The sequence below is a fragment of the Diuraphis noxia genome, unplaced genomic scaffold (assembly GCF_037042655.1).
Source record: "Diuraphis noxia isolate RWA-SAM2 unplaced genomic scaffold, SU_Dnox_SAM2 contig0004, whole genome shotgun sequence".
Taxonomy (NCBI): domain Eukaryota; kingdom Metazoa; phylum Arthropoda; class Insecta; order Hemiptera; family Aphididae; genus Diuraphis; species Diuraphis noxia.
Window position 1 is genome coordinate 56136007 of NW_028301714.1, and position 24778 is coordinate 56160784.

The following is a 24778-nucleotide window of genomic DNA, read 5'->3' on the forward strand; positions in this document are numbered from 1 at the left end:
TATTATAGCTTATTTGCTTTTTTTTTATTTACACATAGAAATTAAAATATGATACATTTAATTTTTACTAAGGTAACAAATATAATAGGTACTTATTTTATATTACGTATACTACTATTTTTATTGTTTGTAATTGTAATTTATAACTAATAAAGTAATAACTAATAACTCAAGTCAAAACTCACAACTTAAAAGTAACTTAAACCTAACACTAGAGAATTCGATTATTTTTATTTTTCAAGTCTTTATTGTAAAGCCATTCTCTTAAATGTTTCGTCCGATTGTATGCTATTTGTTTTGGTGTCAGCGCTTGATAAATACTGGTATACTTGTACTCATCAGAAACTAAAAAATAAATATTAATTTATAAATTATGTAGCATGACATTTCTATTTAATTTTTTTAAAGGGAAAAATGAAAAAACTCGCAATTATATAGTTAAATAATTATTAGTATTTGTTGTGAGGTGACTGTCACTAATAATGTTGGTTTAAATATTCAGTGTTAAATGATGGATTTTCATCAGCGAAACACACTAGCGGGGGTATTGGTGAGTTATATAATCTTGTAAAGCTATAAGAATTATTTTATGAGTAGGCACCTAACCTAATCTAACCTAAACAGGACACCAATTTTAAAACTGTTATGGATACGTCAAACAAGTAAACAGGGCGCTAATTATGTTTTATATTTACAATTAATTTAAAACTATTTTGAAGACACTGCGATAAAGAAACAATTTGTCATTACTTAAAATCTAAAAATTTAGATCGCATATAATCAGATTAAAATTTGGGAAAATAGATAAAATTAGTTAAATATCTTTAGGTATACAGTTTGTTTATTTTTATTTATAATTATAAAGGTAGGTAGTAATAATTATAGATGCAAATCGGCCTAGTTGAGGCTTAACGGGAAAAATTATATATTATGTTTTAAAAGAATTCGAATTTTACATTTATCACACTTTAGCGAAACTTGTTTTGTTCTTACTTTGCAAATAGCACTGTATTTGTAAAATAGGAATGTACGTAGGACGATGGCCCAGTCAAATCCAAAGAGGGGTTGCTATTCGGGTTGCGAGTTGTTATATAGAACCGTGTCCGATATGGCTGTACTAGTCCTGGCTAGAAACCCCCTGCCCACCTTTTGGCCGAAGAACGGTTTAGAATCGAAGAGCGCAAGTGTGAAGTTACGACGGTGGCAGTCATCAAGAGGCAGGAGCGGGAGGTTACTTTGCGTAAGTGGCAGGAGCTGTGGAACCACACGTCAAAGGCAGCGTGGACGCGAAAGTTGATCCCGGACATCCGGAGGTGGTTGAACCAGACAAGGATAGTCAATGTATCATTCCATATTATGGCGCAAGCACTGTCGGGACATGGATGCTTCCAGCTGTCCTCTATGGAGGTGGGGGAGGGCGCCTGATCCTCACTGCTTCCACTGCGAGGAACTGGAAGACTCAGTGGAGCACACGCTGTTTCATTGTCCGTACTGGGAGGAAGGTAGACATGAGACGGAGCAGTGCATTGTTTGGCGTCTGTGGCCCGAGGATGTCCCTGATATCATTCTGGGGCCGGAGCAGGAGGGCCTCCCTGATGATATAACAAGGAGACGGTGGATTATGGCATCGGCAGAGAAGCAGAGGCTTGCATTTGACAGGATGGTGGAGACGATACATGGGCAGAAGGAGGCTGCAGAGCGCGTCAGGCAGACGAGAGGTGGACGGGCAGTATAAGAAATGTTGTTTTCTATGGACCGAAGGCCAGCTTTTTTGCTTTTGGTTTTTGTTTTTGGGTGATTAGAGGCCCCCGATTTTGTATAGATTGATTGTCTTATTTGGTGAATAAACGATACAGGTACGGGTGGCAGTATTGTGTTGAACAGTTCCCACCTTCCTGGTTTTTGAACAGGAAAAAAAAAGGACGATGGCCCAGTAAAAATATGAAAATGCTTGGTTCAACTCATTATAATAACATGCTATGTTATTTTGGCTGCATCGGAGTTAGGTACGTAAATAATTAGGTAAAGTTCTAAATTGAATTGGTCAGGGTGAATAGAATTTGGTCAAAATATATAGGAGTTTACGTATAAATAAATGTTGTGTTCAAACATATTTTATTCTTATATTCTTATCGTAATAGGAATGGTTTGTATGATGTAAGAATATATGTGAAATTTCTTGAATTTAGGATAAGGTGTTGGCTATATAAAAAAATTCAATTTAGAGTCCAGACTTTATTATAATAAAGCCTTAAATATTTTTTTAGGCAATAACAATTAATTAAAGATTACTATTGTACTTTGAACTTTAATCATTAATTATCGACTAATTAGACCAATCGGATTTATTTTGTTACCTTAATTTTTGGAAAAATAGTAAAAACCACCAATATTTTGAAGAGCTGTATCTCACAAACCAATCAATGAAAAATAAAAACGTTAACACGTAAATTCATGAAATAAATGGTTTTATTGATTCATGATATTTTAATTACATGTTAACATTTGAAAATCAAAAGTTGATAGTAGTTTCACCAATAAATATAAGGATGAAAACAGTTATAATATTATATGGTTTTATGAAAACATAAACCTAAAAGTTTAAAAAAAAGTTAATACTTTTCGAGATAATTAGTCTACCTACCCACTTAAATGGATTACCCTGTATAAGCATATTATTGGTTATATAAGTTAATCAATACATTATTCATGTCGTCGTCTTCGGGCGCCGATTCTCACGCCAGCCAGCTACTCGTTAACGAGCAAAATGAAACCTACAACGTAAAATAAAAATTTGGGACCCAATTCTGAAAATACTCTCGTTTCTCACACACGTAAGTATTAAGCAAAAACTAATCCAACCAGTTCTGTCTCTGCAGGATTGAACAAATAATGAATATCCCACCAATTCTAAATATATCAAGCACTGCCTACTACTATAACATACCCGATGACACGCACGAGGCAATTATCGTCCATGATACTATTAACAACAACGATCGATCTTATGAGCCCGATACAGGGACCATCTACAGATAATTATACCTCATTAACAAACCAAACCGACTATCAATACTCAATTAAATAATATTAATAACACACTACTTCGATCCTTTTTACCGGACAATAATGGTTCTGTAATAATATTCGCAGAATGCACTGACCAAAACAAAAACCTAGGAAATTGAAATTGTTTCAAAATAGCAAAATTATTTTTCATCAATTTCACAATTTTAAATGCATCTCCATCAAAAAATATAGTACAATTATTCAGACTCTCACTGTGGAATTGAAATATATTGCAATCAAAATCCCGTCCGTCATATCGGCATTCAACTCGTTATTCGAAGTAAAGCCTAGTTTCGTTCTCCTGTTCAAAATTCTACCATAGCAAAGTACGATGCAGTCATTGAAGAGAAACCAAGCACGCTTACGACACATGTCCCTCTGCCCAAGTCACCGATCCGTTATGCCTTTTTTGTAAACGTCCACGCCTGGTTACTGACGGTAGTTGCCGAGAATGGTCTACCCAACAAAAAAATCATGGAAGTTGAAAGTATCTCATACAAGGATGCGTTAACTTTTAAGAAAATGAATTGTTATACACTCGCGTTTAAATATTCAGACATTGTAAAAATTGTCAATCAACCTCCAGCTAAAATTATAGATATTAACACCCCTCTTTACAACGGTAATTTTCTTTGCTTAAATGACACTCATCACTTTTTCTGTGATTTTTCTAAGAAAATTAAGCATTAATTCAGCCATCCACAAACTAAAGAAAGAATCACTTTACCAATTGTTCAATCATAGTCTCCTCCAAGCGAAAGTTATTTAAATAAACATAATAGTAAATATCCAAAACAATTTCTCTAGGATATATACCCTATCTCTCAAACTATCTGAATCTCTATTATTAACTCTTCTTCGTTATTTTATTCATTGTCTTATGTACCTATATATTTTGTCATATATCCAACCTCTCTGTTCAACATATTACATAGTAGTCTAACCTTCCAGCTGAGTTTGTAAAATCATTGCACCAAACAATCAAAATATGGTTCAACAACCTTAATTATTAACCTAAGTCGAAACTATTATACATTTCAACGACCTACGTACAGGTCACATATTACTACCTGCTCACGCTTACAAGCTGGAGTTAGACGACTCCCCGCTCTGTACACTATATTTAATGAAAGTGTGCGATCTCTCTCACCTTCTCTTCGATTGCCCTTCCCTACACGCGAAGCTCGTTACTTTGTTTAATTTCCTTTAGTCCGTTAATATCCCCTTAAATATTTCCTTCATCCTCAACTCCAATTATAAATATGTCGTCAATTTAATTACCAATTTTATCCTGGATGCTGGTTTTATCATATAATTTTCAAGATAACTGTTATTTTTAAACTGTTGTATTTATGTCGTTTAATATTTTATTGTTAAATTAATTATGTACATAATTGTTGAGCTGTAATAGTATTGCTAAAAGCTAATAAAAAATAAAAAACAAAATTAATCAAATATTATAGCTTACTATTAGTATTGATAGGAATATGATTGATGACATTCTCGTGTTGGAAATTGTTAAACTTATCGATTAAACGGCATATATTTTGTTCTGCGGCCTTAACTTTTAACTCTTGCTGATTTAAATATTAAATTAATTTTATTTGTGTATGGCAAAAAATCAATTAAAATCATTACCTGACTTAAAGTATGTAACGGGCTGTAATCAAGTTGTTGAGAATATGATTGCAAGTAGTCGGAACATAGATTTTCAGAAATCTTTGCTTGGTCCAAATAACTAGCGTATTTTCTGTTAACATCTTGTAAATACACTATAGTATTTATACGGTTAAAATAATGATTATTAGATACATCGGGTTATTATAAATTATAACCTACAGGCACAACAAAGTACAAACCATGTGAATTATTAAATATAGAGTGCATACTTGACGACTCGGCCGGATATATAAATTCTTTGGGACTTGATTTATTATCCGAATTAGTTATATTCTCGGTTTGACATGAAACTGAACATTTATTTGGGCATAAATCCGTGTACTGTTCTGTAAGATAAAATTTAAAATACTGATTGTGTTAGATTTTAAAATTTATATTGGTACCTCTTTATTTACTACTTACATTCGTAGGGAGAGTTTACAAATATATATTATGTTATAATATCACCTAATAATAACATGCTCATTATCATTTTTAATTTTTTCCGCAAAATTATTCAAACGTTTAATATTTTTTAAATTTTAATGTTACCTAATAAAAGTTTTATATTGTTTTTGGTGTCCTATTAAAATTAAAATTATACAAATCATCACCAATATACCTATAACCATTGATGTGAATGCGAAAAATTAAGTCTAGAAAGAAAATATTCTTTTACCTAACCTTAATATTTTATCTCAAGAACATGGTGATATTGGTCTGAATGTTATAAACTTATAATATATTATTTGTAGTGCGTACCTATTTATAAACTTAATTAATAATAAGAGGTATTATGATAAGTCTATTATAAAATTTTACCTCTTGCAATGTATTCATTTGTTGATGACATTAAGTTAACCAATTTTAGAGCATCGTTTAATTCATCCGAACAGTGTTGAATTTTTTTTCTTATGTTGTTACAGTGAACCCCATGCAAACCTTCAGTTTGATATCTACAATTAAATAGTAATTATTAAAGAACTTACTAATTTAAAATTAGGAATGGATTCTCGAACCCTCGAATTTTAGGACATTTGAACAGAAAAGTTTGAGAAAAATTGTGGTTCAAGCATAATTAATTTCGAAATGTTTGAGTAAAATTCATGATAGCAGATCAATTTATTCTTTTTTTTTGCCAAGTTGTTTTCAAGTGAACCCTTAACATTTAAAAACCAAAATTTATTTTACTACTATTATATTTTACAATTTTCTATAATTCAAGATTGATAAAAAATTAAGACTATGTCCGTAATGATTCAAGTTTGACCCATCCCTAATAATATAAGTAAGTTAAAATATTGTTGGTGAACGTTAATTACAGTAAATTCAATTCTGTACGATCTAAACAATCACCGTATAATTTTGATTGTGGTATATTTTTCGTAGTTTTATTATTTATATAATGTTCAGAACTTTCGTTGACACGATGTTTAACTAAATTGATTTCTTCTCTCAAAGCTACATCCAAATGCTCAGCAATACTATTTAATTTATCTTCGGATACAACTTTGAGTTTTTCTTGAAATTGTATGTGAATTTGTTGCATCTCAATATTCATATCACGTTTAATATTTTCTGTAGTTTGTTCAAAATTATGTTTTACGTTTTCCAACTCAACGTTTTTATACGATACTAATGTTTGGTTCCAACCATCGGTTATTGTTTCGAATTTTTTAAAGAAATCTTTTTTTATTTTGTTTGACATTTCGTCAAGTTCCGACTGTATTTTATGTTTAAATAAATCTGTATAGTCCTCTAAATCTTTTTTAAATTTATGAAAATTGTCTGCACACATTTGTTCAGTATTTGAAATATTTTGAATAAATGTCTTATTGCATTCTTCAATTAAGGACTTTCCAGTATTTTCTTGCCTAGATAATAATAATAAAATTAGTAACATATTTTAAAGAATAAAAATAAATCAATTTGGAATTTCGTTGAAAAATTACATAGTGTAAATATTCTCGATTGTTATTTTCTGTATTATTAAGACAATTAGAAATTTCTTACACTTGACCGGTGTCAACGTTGAAGATTTTACCGTAAATAATAAAATAATATAAATACTCATAACAGTCACAACGATATAACATCTAAAATAAAATTCTTAAAAAAAGGCAATACTGGAAATAAATAAACTTTAAGATAAATATTTTCTTCCTTAAGATGTACTTACACATTGTTTAGTATGTTTTTTAGATGTAATTCGTTTTTAGTAAAAAGCTCATTGTGTCTTTCTTCGACGTATTTTTTAAAATAATCACTTTGTGTATGAATCACGTCATCAATCTTTTTAATCAATTCTTCTCTAAAGCATAATAATTTTAATTAAGTTCTTAATATAACTAAATATAAATCGATAATATTTTACTATATCCTATTGGTAAATAAGTACATTCTTACTGCTTAAATATTTTAACAGAACGTGGTTTTAGTTTTAATGAAAATTATACAGAATGTTTGTGAAATGGTTGAGGTAACTAGTATATGTGTACTCTTATGCGGCAAGCACCTAAGCCTGTGAACCACCCGTGCACTGGTGGAATGAGAAGATTAATTCTCTCCGTTTAGAGTGCATCAAGGCCAGGCGCCGCAAGGTTAGGATGGTGTCCCCTGTAGCCCTACTCCGGCAGCGGTGCACCGGTGATGAAAGAAGATGAAGACCGAGTCAATGCCGAGCTCACCAGGACCAACGATACTTATCGTGAGGCCAAAAGGCTACTCAAAGCGGCGATCCTGCGCAGCAAAAAGGCCTGCTGGAAGGAGCTTATCTCCACGGTTGACAGCGACCCCTTTGGGAAACCGTACAAACTTGTGTTACAGAAGCTGAGAGGTCCCCCAGCATCCACGATGAAGCGACAGACCCTGATTTCCGTGACCGGTGCTCTGTTTCCAACTCTCCCCGCAGTCAATGACGTACCCCTGTTGCCTTCTGATGACATCATACTATTCACTGAGCCGGAGATCGACGCAGCCATCTTAAGGGCAAAGAACAAAAATAAGCCCCCATCCCTGATTGTATTACAGGTAATATCCTTTCGCCCGTCCTCAAGGCAGACTGGCGGATTATAGTCGACTTGTATAACGATTGCCTCCGCCACGGAACCTTCCTCTCAGAATAGAAGACTTCAAAAATCGTTCTTGTTAAGAAAGGTAGCAAGCCGGAAGGTGTCCCGTCCTTTGGTCCTCATATCACCCGCTCTGCCTGCTGAATGACGCCGGGAGGCTGCTTGAATCCCTTCTCGCGCAGTGACTGGAAGATCACATTGTCAGGAACGGTGGTTTTTCTTCAAACACATTTGGTTTCCGGAAAAAAATGTCCACTGATGACGCAGTCCGCAGTTTTCACAATACTGTTGTACGGGAGTTTGACGGCAAATTTTGCGTTGCTATTAGAATATTAACATCAAGAACGCGTTCAATTCTATCAAATGGCTTGATATTCTTACGGTGCTCAGAAGATGGGAAGTCCCGGCATACATAATACAGCATGCTTCACTCCTATTTCATAGGCAGATCGTGTACGGTGTCCTCAGATGAAATGCCGGGTGGCAACTTAAACGTTGTTATAACAGGTGGTGTTCCCCAGAGTTCCGTCGTCGACCCCCTCCTTTAGAACATCACTTACGATTCCGTCCTAAGGGAGGGGCTACCGCGTGGAGCTAAGATTTTGGGATTTTTTGACGACACCCTCATAATAGTCTCGTCCAAGGCGATTGCTGAGTTGGAGACCCTAGCCAACCGGATTCTCCAGCAGGTTGGCGATCGCATTGCTCGCCTCGGCCTCAGCATTGCGGTTAACAGGACCGAGGTGGTCTTGTTGACTTATAAGTATTAATACGAAATTCCAAATCTATGGGTGTGTGGAAGCCGCATCACGCTATCGTCTGAGATGCGTTATCTCGGTATGATTGTCGACAAGTCGCTACTTTTCAAAAGCCACATCCGGAACGCTTCAGCGAAGGCCGAAAGAATTGGGACGCAGTTGGTCAGGCTCATGCCGAACATCAGTGGTCCACGGAAGGACAGGTGTCGGCTATTGTAATCAGTGTTGCACTCGGTGCTATTATACTGCGCACCCAGTTGGGCCCATGCCCTTGATATAATGCCCAGAAACGCAAACTTGCTGAACAAGACGCAAGGTTATAATTAGATGTATTTGCACCTACCGCACAACTCCAATGTTATCGGATCGATACCGCCAGCCAACTTACTGGCTAGAGAACGTGAAGCGGAGTTTTGAAGGCAGACGAAATGGACAAGACGGCATCTCCATCATCGAACTGAAGCAGCGGACATTATTTGTAAAATGGCAAGAAAGGTTGGATTGTGGAACCTCCGGACGATAGACGTAGAGAATTAATCCCAATGTTAAAATGTGCTGCGCAAGAGGATTTAGTCATGTGGAGTATCATCTAACCCAATTCCTCTCCGGTCACAGGTGCTTCGGGCAATACCTACACCGGTTAAAAAAACTTGAAGTCCCCAAGTGTGTCGATTGCCTTGAACCCATTGACAATGCTGAACACGTCGTTTTCAAGTACGACAGGTGGTGGCGGCAAAGAAGGGAGCTAGAAATCAAGCTTTGTAGTGACTTCACACCCAAATCCGCAGGTCAGATGATGGTGAAATCACGGAGCAATTGGCTGGAGTTTGCTGAATACATCAAACTTGTACTCTCCACCAGAGAAAAAGAGGAAGGCTAAGGCAGAGGGAAGCGGCTGAACATATGGCACGTACCTAGTTAAGGTGTTGTATTATGTGGGCCTAAGGCCAATTTGAGATTGTGTAGGGCCATCTATTTTGTTTGTACATTATTATTATTTTTTTAGATTTTGAACGGAGTGATGAATGTATTGATTTTACAATGATGTGTGTGTTTTTTTTTTTTTTTTGTTTTGAATGGATGTATATATACATTGTTTAATTAACGATGCAGGGGAGCTGGCAAATTGCCCCAAGTGGTATTTCTGGCCCCTTGTGATACCGTATAAAAAAAGTGTGATAACCCAATGAAGATTTTTTGAAATTTTTTTCAATCTTCAAAATCTGGGTTTATTCATCTTATTTTTAGAACATTATCTTAAATGTGAAAATTAATACTCAAGTTGTATATTTTGCAAAATTCTCATACGAATCAAGGTCTCGCATCATTTTTACGCTTGTCGCGCGTTTTTCACGCTCGAATCACCGACTAAAAAAAAATAGTGTGACCCATGTAGGTATTCGTATGAGAAAACTACAAGATGAACATCGGTGATAGCTATTTATTGTCATTTAACATACATGATTAAATTGGTGTATTATTTTACATTGTCATCTGATAAAACTGATAAGTAATAACGAAACTAGTGTTAACAGAGTTGTAAATGATCGAATTTAAGTTAGGTATGTATTTTAAATGCACATGTAATAAAATATGGTAACTTGTATCCGTAATGTCATAAGTCATAAGTTAGAGATAAATGAAACTAACTATTTATGTTCCTATTTATACTAAAATTCCAATTTTTGGATATCGCAGTAACATAATTATTTTAACTCGATAGTCGATAAGATAAACATTTCATTTTGTACTTATGGTAAATGACAACAAATAACTATCATCAATGTTTACCTTATAGTTATCTCATAAGAATCGATGTATCACACCATTTTTTTTTAGTCAGCGATTCGAGCGTGAAAAACGCGTGACAAGTGTAAAAATGATGTGACACTTTAATTCGTATGAGAATTTTGCAAAAAATACAACTTGAGTGTTAATTTTCACGTTTAAGATAATGTTCTAAAAATAAGATGACCCAGATTTTTAATATTAAAAAAAATGTCAAAAAATCTTCATTGGGTCATCTCACTGAGTACGATCATACTATATATTACTATATCGTCTATATTAGTTACCTCAACCATTTCAGAAACACCCTGTATACCTACCGATAAATATCACCTTAATATTTAATTATTTGTTAGTTCTTACTTTAAGATGATTTGATTTGTTTTAATTGTATCTTCTAAGTTAATTTTCATCAAATCACAATGCTTTTCAACTATAACTTTAATACGTGCATCATCTAATAATATTGGTTTCTCATCTTCTAAATTGTTTTCCGGCTCCATTTTAGTTTTTATGCGATTAGAATTTACGTTAAAAATACCTTCATCAGTTTCTATTGGTTTCCTCTTAAGCAATTTTGTTTCTTTCGAAAATTGATTGAGTGGAAATCGTTTAGTTATCTCTGCCATTTTACTTTTAGTCGCAGAAAAACTACTGGAAGCTACTGATGTTTGTATTATTTTAAAATCTTTTGCTGTAGAATTTCCACTGTCGCTAATCACATCATCTTTTTTAACATTATGTAGTTTTGTAGTTCCTGTGGATTGAAATTTATTGAAATTGTCGATTGCAGATTTCTTATCATCATTGAGAGTATCGATTATCTCGTGGTGTTTATTTAATTGAACTGTTGTTACAATATTATCTTCTTCTTTTTGATCTATTAAAAATTAATATTAATAAATATTTGTCTACAAGAACTCTGACAGATTATGCTATATTCATTCTTGATTTAAATACGTTTAAAAATATTATAATACAGGTATTATACTATTTATACTATTATATCAACTCAAATTGTATTATAGAAATCTGAAATATATTACCGGCCCCTTCATAGTCGCTGATCAAATTATCAGTTTGAATTTCAGATGAAGTACTTTCTGATCGATCAGAAGATTCCGTTAAAGTTAAATCAATTTTTCTTAAATTGTTTTTTCCTGTATTATAATCCAAATTCATTGATGGGTCATCATCATTTGTTTTTTTTATGATTTCACTCAATTCAGATTTTCTGGACAGTTCATCTTTGTTTGGTAATACATTGTATTTGGAAAGTACACTTCGACTAACTAGAGTATAATAATCAAAGCCCAAAATATTATGCTTAAGTTCAAAGTACCTATTTATTACAATTTACAATCGTGAAATAAAGTTTTGTGTGTAAGGTACCTATTGTCACTATAAATTTGAAAAAACATTTTGGGATCTGGGATATACTTATTTTTTTAAACAGTGTCTACGATAACGCAATATCTTTGCGTACAACTTTCCAATCGGAAAATTTAACAAAGGTTTTTTCCATCAACATAAACTATGTTTTTTGATAAATATTTTTGTTTTTAATATGTAGTAGTATACTAGTAGGTACATATATATTATATAGTAGTTGTGTATATGCTCTCTTTTTATGGAAATGATATATTTTAATCATAAATTATAATATTATTTTTTTTTTTTTGTAATTTTTCACGAATTTTAATCGACAAATTAACTTGAATTACTAAGTAGCCGAGAAATATAATTTTAAGTATTGGATATTATTGGAATGCGTAAAACGTGTGAAATAATTGTTGTTTATTTATCAATCGTTTTTTTTTTCTTTGAGTGAGATGAGTCGAAATAAAAACATAGTAAATTTCTTTGCTAATCATTTCAAAAGTGAGAATAATAATGATTGTAGACTTGTAGTTGAGTATAAATTGATACATTCAAGTCAAAGAAAATATAAAATGGATTTTAATTGGCAGCTATAGTTAATTAATAATTAGTAAAATACATTTAATCTAAAATCTTACCTGTATTTCTCTGATCAAAAGTATTAGTTGTTGAAAACTGAGGTAAATTGTGTAAAGTAGAAGATGTATTTGTAAAAGGTGTGTTTAACCTGGTATATTAATTAGGTAAAAGTATTATATTTAAATAATGTTATCACTACAGAATTAATTTTTACTTACTTTATTGGTCCTAAAAACTTCATATTGTCTTCGGAATGATCAAAATCTAATGATTCTTCAATAGGAGTTTTAAAGCGAACGGTTCGTTTTTCAGCAATCATCTTTTTTTCATAGTTACTCTTAGTAATATCAAAAGATAAATTTAATCATTGATTCAATAATATTATATTTTAATATGTTTTATTTCAGATTTAATAAATTATAAAGTGGTAAGATAAATTTAAATTGTGGTAGAAACTTTATCAAAATAATAATCATATAGCATTAGTTTTTAAATACACTTGGTAATATTATTTTATAATTGTTGAAATATTAAATTATAACCCTGTAGATTATATAATATATACAATAAGTAGTATTGACATACTGTAGATTAGCTATATAGTTATAGAGCGAAAATTTAGAGATGACATATTTTTACTATTGTGTGTATGTGGCATTTAAAAATATTAGCTGTAGTATGTTTATGAATACAGTTTTTATGGCGGTCGAGATATGCGATCCATTGCAGATACACGTTTATGAGTGCATTATATAATTATTATATAATATTATTATTAATAATAATAATATAACTCACTGTATTCAATTATAGTTTATTAATTTAACTTAAAACTTGTATGGATTACTATTTACTGAATTTAATCTATTTCAGTTAACAATTAGTTATAATTATTAAATTATAACTTCTTAAATGTGTAATCTGTTTACATAAACATACTACTCGTACATGCGAAAATGTTATTCGAACCGGAGTGGAGAAGACGTATACATCCTACTCTTGTCTTCAGATATCTAGGTGGGTTATCAGGAATTTGTGTAAACTTTATTATTTTAAAAACTTACATGTTTTGTATGGTTGTACATAGTTGTGTCGACTAAATTTTCTTCGTCTAGAATTATGTTCAATGATATGTCTTGACCTATACATTTTAATAACATTCAAATAGTTACTGTATCTACTCAATAATAATAAAAATAAGTACTTAGGTTATAAGTTATAAATTTATAATATAGTTTATAATAATCAGAAGATTAATTAAAATCTGATATTTTTATTCCGCTATTATTAACTAAAATTTCAATAAAAAAATATAGGGATATTGTATTTTGATTTACCAGTTGACGAATCTTCTGAACGAGTTTTTTCGACTATCTGTCTGTAATATTCATCTAAAGGATGTTCCCATTGAGATATTTTACTTTGTTCATTGTAGTAAAAATACTTATTTTCTTTTTCGATAAAACTAAGAAATAATAACACAATAATCTTAAATAAATCTTAATAATTGAAAATTTTATTTTAGATAATATGTATAATATATAAATACTATTTTTTTTTTAAATACCAAGGATACCAATCGGAAGGCAGTGGTTCAAGTAAACTTTGCTTAGCAATACTCAAAAGATGTATCTCTTTGACTATGTCTATTCCTAATCGTAATGCTTGTTCTTCAATTTCTAAAAATAAGTGAAAAATTAGATACCATACGTTTCCACTAATAAAATATAATATACAAGTACACTGCAGTAACATGGTGAAATTGACCTTTTAATGAGATTGTAACTGATTAATATTAATTTATATTCTTAAAATATAAAAAGGTCATTAAATTGATACTTTTCGAATTTTCATTCAAATTTGAGAACATGTAATTGTATTTATGATTTTACATGATTATATAATGACAATAAAACTAACAAAACTACGTAACTTTTAAACTAGGTAATATAATGTCTAGTATCCATGAAACTCTTATTATTTATGCTTAATCACGATAAAAACATCGAATAACAAAATAGTTTTTTGAAATTATGATTGAAATAATAACTATCTACTATGTAAGTTTTGAAAAAAAAAAACAATTGTTTTTCAGTTTTTTTGTTATTAAAGTTATTACTTAAAAAGTAAGTAGGTGTGATTGTCAAAATATGTTGATCCATAATTTTTAACGTAAGAAAACAAATTGTTTAAGAAAAAAACGATTAAATATTTTTTTGAAATTGTTATTTAGGATAATATATTAATTGAATAGTACTATTATAGTCGTTTGGAAAACAATTATTTTCCTGTTTTTTTTTTTTTATAATTGTCTAAAAAAACAAGAAAGAACATTTTGTCGATAGCTTCCAAATTCAGAGCAATTTTGAAAAAAAAAATCGATAAACTACCAAGTATATGTATACATGGACGCCCATAGGTAACATTAAGGGGGGGTGAACCTCTGACTAGGGTAGGTTAAATTTGAATGCAATGATAGGTATCATTGAATACGAAAAACGATTCTGAACGGAGATGGTTTATCTGTCTAGGATATATTATAGATGATTAAAAATTTTCAAATCTTAGATTTAAAAAGAAAATTTTTTATGAAATTCTAGCTTAATTTGCGAATTTTCGTGATTTTTACGTATGTTATTACTTATTAAAATTAAAATTAAAATGCTTGTAAAAAAAAATGTGAATATGCATTTCATTTATTTTTCAACTGCTATTGTAAAAATATGTTAGGAGCCTTGTATTAAATTTTCAAATCTTAGATATAAAAGGAAAATATTTTATGAATTTCTAGTTTAAAATAATTTGAACATTGCCGTAATGTTTACGTATTAAGTCAATATTTGAACTTCAAATGCTAATAAAAAAAATCCGTGCCTATGTATTCTTATAATTGTTTAGTCACTTTAAGAATAACTTATGCGGAACTTTGTATTAAATTTTCAAGTATTTTGATCGGGCCAAAACAATTGTATCGACACTTCAGTTGTCTCTAAATATCTCAAAAAAAGTCAAAATATTTTGAAAATTAAATCATGTAAAGAAAATGTCAATTTAAATAACTGGTAAAATGTTCAAGTATCTACGACTTATACTTTTTGAATGATAAAAAATGTTTAAATCGTTTGAGGATAAATCGTTATCGTTACGCTATTTCGTAAAAATTTTTTTTTTTTTTTTTTTTTTTTTAACGTTTATTTAAATATACACAATCTGTAAATGTTGTTTTACAATAAGTGCATGTGATGGAGGTGATATGGTTTTTGAGAGGCTGGAAATAAGAAACCGCCCATTGGAGGCACTTAAGGTTAGGATTTTAGGCTAGGATTTTAGTTTGCTAGTAGGAGAGGGTGTGATTACAAAATTAAGGGAGATAGAGGTATAAACAATTTTAGATTAGTAGGTCACGACACCAGGTACGTTTTAGACGCCTTCTGGGGTCACCAGGAATAGTGTTGGTAGATAGTTCGGAGATCAGGGGATTACGATGGCTGTGGAACTTGGAGTGTGTGCGTTTGTAGAAGGTTTTTGCGACGTTTTGAACTGTTGGAATAGCTAGATCTTTATGTAGAGTGTCGTTAGATATATAATAGGGAGCTTTAGTTATTTGACGGAGACATTTAGATTGGAAGATTTGAATTTTGTTTAAGTTGGACTTTTTGGCTGCACCCCAGAGTTGGATACCGTATGTCCAGATTGGTTTGAGTAGGAGTTTGTATAATAGTAGCTTGTTTTTTAAGTTGACATGATGTGATGTGAGGAGATAACGTAGTTGTCGAGAGCGATTATTTAAGGCAAGTCTTTTGTTGTGGGTGTGGGTTGCCCAAGTTAACCTGCGGTCTAAATGTAGACCTAGGTATCGAACATTTTGGGCGGTTGGGAGAGGTACATTGTTGAGGAAGATGGGCGGGCAGACTATTTGCCTTAGTGTGAACGTACAATGGATGGATTTTGTTTCGTTGATTTTTATTCCCCAGTCTTTATACCAGGTTGATAAGAGATTGAGATGATTTTGTACGAGGTTTGAGGCTATTTCGGGGTCGGAATGGATCGCTAGAAGCGCCTTGTCGTCGGCAAAGTCACAAGTTGTAGTGTTGGGGGTGGTAGGTTGATCTGAGGTGAATAAATTGAAGAGTAGAGGTGCTGTTACGGAACCTTGAGGTACCCCTGCGTGGATTGGTGAAACTTCGGATAAGGAGAAGCCAGATCGAACGGAAAAATGTCTGTTTTCTAAATAGGATTTAAATAATAGAAAATAGTAAGGTGGAAGAGTAGATTTGAGTTTGAAGAGTAAGCCTTCATGCCATACTCTGTCGAATGCCTGTGATACGTCGAGGAAGGCAGCTGTGCAAATAAGCTTTTTCTCAAGAGTGTATGATATTTTATCCACAAGACGATGGACTTGGTGTATTGTAGAGTGGTTATGACGAAATCCAAATTGGGTATTAGGTATACTGGCTTCAATGATAGGAAGGATGCGTTTTAGGATAATTCGTTCAAAAAATTTAGAAAATAGTGGAAGAAGACTAATGGGCCTGTATGATTCGGGAGAGTCGGGAGGTTTGCCAGGTTTGGGGATCATAATGATGATTGAGAATTTCCAAAGAACAGGGAAGTATGACAGTCTAAGTATAGAGTTGAAAATGTGTGTTAAGAGAAGTAAGGTTTTTTTGGGGAGTTGTGTAGCTACCTCAGCTGTGATTAGGTCGTAGCCTGGGCTTTTGTGACGAGGGGAGTTTTTTATCGCATATTCAACGTCGCTAGGTCGAATATGTTTAGGTGGGAGAGTCATGGGAAGAGGGTGAGAGAGAGAGTGGTTCACTTTTTCGATTTGAGAAGGAGTGAGAATATTGTTGTGGGGTTGGAAGGTAGAGTAGAGATGATGTCGAAATATATTGGCTTTATCTAGGTCAGTGACAGCCCAAGTACCATCGGATTTTTTTAGTGGAGGAACAGATTGTTTTGTTCGAAGGATTTTCCTTGTTGTTTGCCAAAGCGAGTTGTCAGTAGCCGAGAGGGAGACGAGACGTTTGGTGAAATTATCTGATCTAATAGAGGCTAGGAGTCTTTTAAGTTTATTTGTTAAATTGTTGAGTTTGCGTTTGTCCGAGGGATATTTGGTTCTTTGCCAAGTTGCACGCGCTCTCCGTTTGTCTGAGATTAGTATTCTTATATGTAGGGGAAGATTTATGGAGGTGTTTTTAATTGGCATTGGGGTGGAGGAGGACCAAGCAGCTTCTTGTATAGACTTGGTTAGGAGGTGTACGGCTTCATCGATATCGTTTGGAGATTTTAAAGTGATTTTGAGGTTACATTGATTATCAAGGGATGATTTGAATTTTGCACTTTAAACGCACTTAAAATTTTTCCTATAATGACGCTTCGAGACTCGAGTTTTCTCTATAGCTACTTGAAGGAAAACTTAATGTTGTATTTTTAATCCTTAGTTATAAACACAAAATTTTTTATGATTTTTCAACTTTAAAATTACTTGTAAATTTTCGCGTTTTCGACAGATTTCGTAAATATTTGAACTATAAACGCTTATAAAAAAAAAATTGTGACTAACAATTTTTAATTTTTTTTATTTACAATAAGAACAACTCATAAAGAACCTTGTATTATAATTTTCAAGTTTTTTGGTCATCCAACATTTTTTTACCGGCACTTCAAAAAAAAAATTCTCATAAAAATCTAAAATTTCAGTGATCTATAAATATCTCAAAATAGTCAAAATATTTTTTTTAATTAAACTGTATATAGATAACACTAACATAAACATTCGGTGAAAATTTCAAGTATTTACAGTGATTAGTTTTTGAATTACAACCATATAAAAATAATCGATTTGGTCGATAACTGGTTTTGCGTAAAAATTCCCGGTTTTCAGTCATTTTTTGTTTTGTTTTTTTCGACTTTTTAGAAAACTATTGGAAAATGTTTACTTTTGACCTTTAGAATGCTTGTAAAATCAATACATTCATCACTTCGTTCAGAATCTAAAAATTTTCGAATGAAAGCTAATAAAGATTTAATGGTATTTTTCACATAATATGAATGTATACATGCATGTTATATTAGATTCTGAATGGAATAATTGCGATATGAATAAATAATAATTAGCAATTGCCATACGACTAAATAAATAAATAATAATTTTAATAAGTATATAAAAAACTAGAAATTAAATAATGTAATTAAGTATATTATTCGGTATCAGTAAATAAGACCTGCAATTTTTTTCGTTTTATTCCAAACATATTAATGATATCCTGAATGAAAGTATACTTGTTACGTTAACTCTTTCACGATGAAGACTCATCATACACAACCCATTTAAACGATCTTCTCCTGTAGTCGAGCGAAGCCACGTTTTTACTCTTCTTAATGTATTGAACGATCTTTCTATTGTGCACGTTGTCGGAGGCAGTGATATAAAAATATAAAGTATTTGAAAAATATTCGCAATGAGCTAATAAATCAATAAACGAAATTCCATCACACTGGGAGTCAATAAAATTTTTATCAATCCTGATACCAAATATAAGATTCGTCTATCATATTTTCAATTTCATAATGATCTCTAATCAGCTTAATTTTTCTTTGAAATCATTAATGGTGTACTTTTTAATATTTTTAGGATGCAGTAGACTTAATGAGAATGCTATTTTATTTGTACTTGAAAATCGTCGTGAAAGAAAAAATAACAAATGATATTAGCAAATCTAAGTACGGAATAAAAATAGAAAGTCTGTAATAGTGTTCAGCAGAATCGGTTTCGTAATTTGATCTATTTTTTTGTTTGGATTTAATACGTGGAATTTTAATTTCTGCGCCATTTTTTTTCTACGATAAATACGGAGTTATTTAAAACATCATTAAAAACGATATCTGGTTGTTCTCTATTATTATTAAATATAGTTAATAAATCTTAAATATGATTTTGGACCGAGTATAAATCAATAGATTTTGCCTGCAGTTTATTTGTAGCTGGTCCTATAAATGAGCTGAGTATTTAGATATAATAAATTGTGATGTTGATGTCGCACATAATAATTGGTGTGCTATTATGTGCGAGTAGTGGTGTTAACTTTAAAATCTGATTCATTATTATAGATAGTTTTTTCTAAAACTGACTTAATATTAATAAAGTTTTCAGCAAAAATGCAAATAGATTTATATTTCGCAGACCAACAAGTATCACACAAAAGTGGGTATGTTTGTAACCAATTTTCGACGAAGTACACTTTCTCGAAAAAAATTAACCTCTTTAATTACTCTTACAGTATTTTGTATTTCTGTCACTGCGTTCAAATCATTTATAAATTATAACCAGATTAAGTCTATGCGAAGCACAGTGAAAAAATGCTGCTTTAAAATATTAATCACAAATTATTTTCGCAACTCCGTTTTCCATTCCAGCCATTACTGAACACCCGTCAAAAGCCAAGCCAACAAGTTTATTCATATCCAAACCGAATTTTTTAATAGAAGTCAAAATAGAAGTAGTTATACCAACTGTATCTAATTTTTGTAATGCACTCAATCCTATGAATCCTTCTCTTATAGTCTTTGAACTAACAACATGACGAACACCAATCGAAAGTTGTTCAATACCGGAAGTTTCGTCGGCTAACAATGAAAAACTTCAGCTACCTACTATTTACTTCTCGAACAATTTGATCACATAATAAAATTAACTCATTTTGAATGCGATGTGAGGCTTTACTATGACATGTTGATAAATGCTCAGACAGAACACTTTCTCCAGATTCAACACAAAATTTTAAAATGTTATGAAAATTTCCACTACAGCTCAATTTGCCTCTAATTGCTAGATCAGGGGTCAGTGGGTCACCAACTGGCGGACCGCGGTCCGGATACGGACCTCGAGCACTTTTTTAACGGACCGCGCGCGCGTTTTCATTTTACATTGATTAAATTCCGATAATAAATAATAAGATAAGATCATAACATCGAGCGTCTGTCTACGTAGAACGCGTGTATAGTTCGCAGTAATCCGTATGCGCCGCGACGCGACAGACGAGTTTCGAGTATAGATAGTGTTCATAAGTTCAAACCGTTTATTGCACTGTGTGTGTTGACGTTCTGTTCGTGTTCGATTATTAGTTTTTCTTGTACAAATTTTGAATATGGAAAGAAAAAAAAGAAAAGTAGTAGCTGAAAATCGACAGTTTCTCGCAGAATGGACTGATTTATATTGTTTTACATTACCTAACCGTGTTGGAGCTTTACCTGTTTGTTTGATTTGTCAACAAACAGTTGCCATCATCAAAAGTTCAAATCTGAAAAGACATTATGAGACTAAACACAAATCGTTTAGTGAAAAGTACCAGGTAGGAAGTAATCTTCGTAAATCCAAAATTGAGAGTTTATATTTATCTTATTCGACATCGACTCAAATTATTAACGAGGCAATGAGTGAACAAGAAAAATGTTCAGAGGCTTCTATGCGTATTTCATGGATACTTGCTAAACACATGAAACCGTTTACCGATGCTGATATAACCAAAGAATGTATGATTGAAGCTGGAAATGCGTTATTTGATAGTAAAAATGATATTATGGAGACTATTCGTAATATTCCGTTATCTGCGTCTTCAAATACTCGAAATACAGAACTATTAGCAAAGGAGAATCATTCTAATTTAATACAATCCTTATCGGCCACGGGTAAATAAATAAGTATAATCACAAATTTATAAATTATAAATACCTATTTATTAACGTGTGTAAAAGTCATTGAAACTGTTTGGACCGCGTAAAGTTTGGTAAGTTTCAAAACGGACCCCCATAGAAATTAGTTGGTGACCCCTGTAGCTAGATCATGTGTCGCACAACATATTATTGATGACAAAATCGGGACTAGCTTTATTCTATTTTGTTTAATTTGTGAGTGTTGAGCAGTATTTAATTGATCTATAACACTTTTTTCTTTGTTGGACATAATTTTTAAAAAATCTGTTGACTGAGAAACCGAATCTCTATGCCATTCAGATTGCTTATATTTTTTTTGCGTGAAAATGAAAATCTTTATACTTGGTAAATTCACTAACAATAAACACTCCTAATAATCTTCTTTAAACGACAGGACGAAAAACAACACAATGTGTGCATATAAGCCGCCTTTTAAATGTCTAGAATAAACTAACCATCAATATTGTTTAAGTCATTCTATTTTAAAATTCCTTTTTGTGCAATACTGTCATTCTTAAAATCATAATTATCAGAAGGAACATATGGTTTTGTTAGTAATTTATATTTAAGTTCATCTGATAAATTTGATTTATTAATATAAAATCCTAAATCTGGATATGACTCACAATCATTTGGCATATAAATAATAGTTAATGTAGGTAGGTACCGTATTAATTGACGTAGAACATTCCGGGTTTGAATTTACTTGAGGAAAAGCACTTGTAACTATCTTTCGATGTGTGTGGCTCAAGCACAGCAGATGCATTATCTTCATCAGATTTTTTTTTTAATTAAAAACGATCGAATATCCATAATAAAAATTGGAAATTTTTAAAAATAATATTGAATAATCACTAATGACACTCGCAGCAGTCAGCACTAAATATAATGTCACACAGAAGTGGACGACTAAAATGTAGTCAATGTTGTCTGATAAAATATTTGTTGATCAGCAGAAACATTCGCCATACTCGAAGTCACATTAACCGCACTCTCCTCTAACCACGTTAAAGTTCTCATCTTAAGTGACTCTATGAGCGCGGTCACCTCAATAACCAACGTACATACAAATTGCAACCTCGCCCAAAGCATTCAAAACATAATTCTCTCAACCGACAAATCCATCAAACTCATGTGGGTTCCATCTCACATCGGCATCCCCAGTAATGAACTCGCTGACGAACTGGCGATGAAAGCTGCTAGCTCCCCGGACACCAAAATATACCCGCATGTAATATACGACGATGTAATCCGCGCCCTCAAAACGAAATTATACACCCTCTGGCAGAATCAATGGGAAAAACAATCCAACCAAAACAATAAACTCAGACAAATAAAACCATTAACCAAAAAATGGCCGGACCCTCCAGTCAAACTTACACGACATGAAGAGACCATGATCGCCAGAGTATTACGCATCGGACATACCAGAATCACTCATTCCTATCTTATGCGTAAAGAGCTCAAACCCAGGTGTGAAACATGCAACTGCGAACTCACCGTTAAACATATATTCCTAGAATGCCCCACTTACCATAACGCCAGATCAAAAGCAAAAATAAACACCTCCTCACTCAAAGACGCACTCGGACCAGGACAAGAAAAAAACATAGTAAACTTCATCAAGATGGCCGACCTTACAACCAACATATAAGACAAGAACCAAAGACAGCACATCACAACTATCAAATCTCCATTATATTATAAATTAAACATGTAAACCATTGTAGGCTAATAAACATTTGTATTTGAAGCCTTTAATTAATAAAAAATAAAAATAAAACTAAAAATATTTGTAGTACCTATATTGTGATCTTTATGGATTTACCACAAATTATCTGCGATAAATAATTTTACGTATCCTATATATAACCTACCTATACGGACTACAGACTACGACCTATCTATTATGTTAATATACGATAACAATGAGTGTATTTTAATACTTATTTCATATCTTAAAAGTGATTTTAACAAATAATCTGCCTCGGTAATAAGGTAATATACTAATATTGTGGTAATATTTATTGAGCTACAAGTTCATAATATTTTTTCCAGTGGGGGCAAGTGCCTTGTCTTCCCCCCCCCCCTCAATGGGCGCCCATGAGTATATACATTATTTATACACGTACCTAAGAGCTAAACTGCATATTTTATGCCTCAAATCAACAATAGGAATATAAGATTTTAAAAGCTGCAGCTCTCGTAAGACAAAATTCTATCAACATAAAAAAAGACAAACAATAAGTACAAATAGAAAAAAAATTAAGAAATATAATATAAAATACAATATATTATAAACTGAACTAAGTACGTATTTAGCCGAATGGCCTGAACAACATTTGGAAATTACACATTCTCAAATTTGAAATATTTTATACCTACTTTACACAAAATATAAACTATTATAATTCTAATTTATAAATTGATAATTTTTTTGTGAAAAACTGATATATTAGAATTCACTTAATTACTTCAACATAATTATATATATCACATACATTACCGATTTGTGTTGGTTCACTATTTTCATCAAATACTTCTTTGCATAAATATACTACAGTATTCAAACTCGACATAATTATGTTTAATCATTTATTAACATATAATCACATATTTTAATGAATTTGTCGATAACATGATTAAACAACTACAGATAGGTAGGTATGAAAAACGAATAGAAAGAAGTATGCACTATCTTTGAATCATGTATACATTTAAATATGTTATTTCAATGGTTATTGTAAGTTATTAAAGTTATTTAGTTAACTAATACCTAGTGTCCTAGTAACACAACAAACAATAATGTTATGACTAGCAAATTTGTGTTGTGTGTATATAGCAATTAAACGCCATGGTGAATGAGTTTTCTGTTACCACAGCAACCATTTATACCATTTGTATACGTAGACTAACGACTGCCATCAACAGATCACAAGCTGTACCGGTCTTTCAATCCTAGCCACATCTCCCGATATCTATGGTTTCATTTTACTTTACTTGTTTATGAAATAAATCTATTCTAAATAATGATTAATAATTAAAAAATAATTACACTGAAATATATCAATTTTTTAATAACAACTGTAAATACAAGACATCGATTTTGTCATATTATGTCACTATGACATTGTATTAGTTATACCCATTATATTATACCTACCATTAGATTTTAAATAATATAATAATCCTTAAATTGTATATAAATATTTTTATATTCTAGTCAGATGTCAGTCGATGTATGTCTGCATCAGTTAACGATAGTGTGTAGTAATTTTTGTCTTCAATAAATATTTTTACATATATAATTAAACCTATCAGTGTATTTTTTTTTCCACCGGTTTAACCGAGAGCCAGAGAAGGAACTGTTGCTCACATTGCCTCTCCTCCGGCCCACTTATCAGTGTATTATCACATCTCATCTTCCTTTTCGAGAGACTTCCGGATTGACGAACTCAACGATACTTGGTGTCAATAGATCAATCCGGTGAGATCACGATAACACTATGTATCTTAAACAGTGGTGGTAAAGCTCTGTTAAGCATTGTTTGCGATGTTGAGAAAATTGTTTGCTCTGTTGGAAATACATTTTTTTGTTCTTGATAATGTTGTAACAATAATATTACGAGTGAGGAGGTTTATGAAATGGTTCAAAAATTATATTTTTAAAAATCCATCAATGTCATCATTTTGTGGGAACTTTGGGTATTTTAATGAAGGGATTTTCAAATTCTAAATTTTACATGTTAAAATATTTTA

At 31.9% G+C, this 24778-nt stretch overlaps 1 protein-coding gene across 9 annotated transcripts; it reads right to left on the reverse strand.

Moving 5' to 3' along the window:
• LOC107172151 (centrosomal protein 164) lies at positions 1–23933 on the reverse strand. Of its 9 annotated transcripts, none has more exons than XM_089227255.1 (15): positions 23526–23887; positions 13854–13983; positions 13642–13769; positions 13369–13445; positions 12523–12641; positions 12364–12452; positions 11392–11637; positions 10709–11225; positions 6908–7039; positions 6051–6602; positions 5551–5684; positions 4959–5075; positions 4708–4841; positions 4538–4646; positions 1–345 (listed from the first exon to the last, which is right to left on the reverse strand). In XM_089227255.1, the coding sequence occupies exons 1-15, from the start codon at positions 23596–23598 to the stop codon at positions 212–214; spliced, it is 2691 nt and encodes an 896-aa protein (XP_089083381.1). In that variant the 5' UTR covers positions 23599–23887; the 3' UTR covers positions 1–211. The 9 variants fall into 9 exon arrangements, 8 of the variants coding, with proteins under 8 accessions (XP_089083381.1, XP_089083379.1, XP_089083382.1 ...); XM_089227253.1 differs by having other exon boundaries at positions 4929–5075; positions 23526–23883; XM_089227256.1 differs by having other exon boundaries at positions 13872–13983; positions 23526–23882.
• Positions 23934–24778: the final 845 nt, after the last annotated feature.

Excerpts from the sequence above, each read along its gene's own strand:
- LOC107172151 (XM_089227253.1), bottom strand. The coding sequence starts at position 23,598 with ATGTCGAGTTTGAATACTGTAGTATATTTATGCAAAGAAGTATTTGAT. Across the intron at positions 11,226-11,391 it reads CAGCGACTATGAAGGGGCCG|ATCAAAAAGAAGAAGATAAT; the intron begins GTAATATATTTC and ends AATTTTTAATAG. Across the intron at positions 4,842-4,928 it reads TATATTTAATAATTCACATG|TGTATTTACAAGATGTTAAC; the intron begins GTTTGTACTTTG and ends TAAATACTATAG.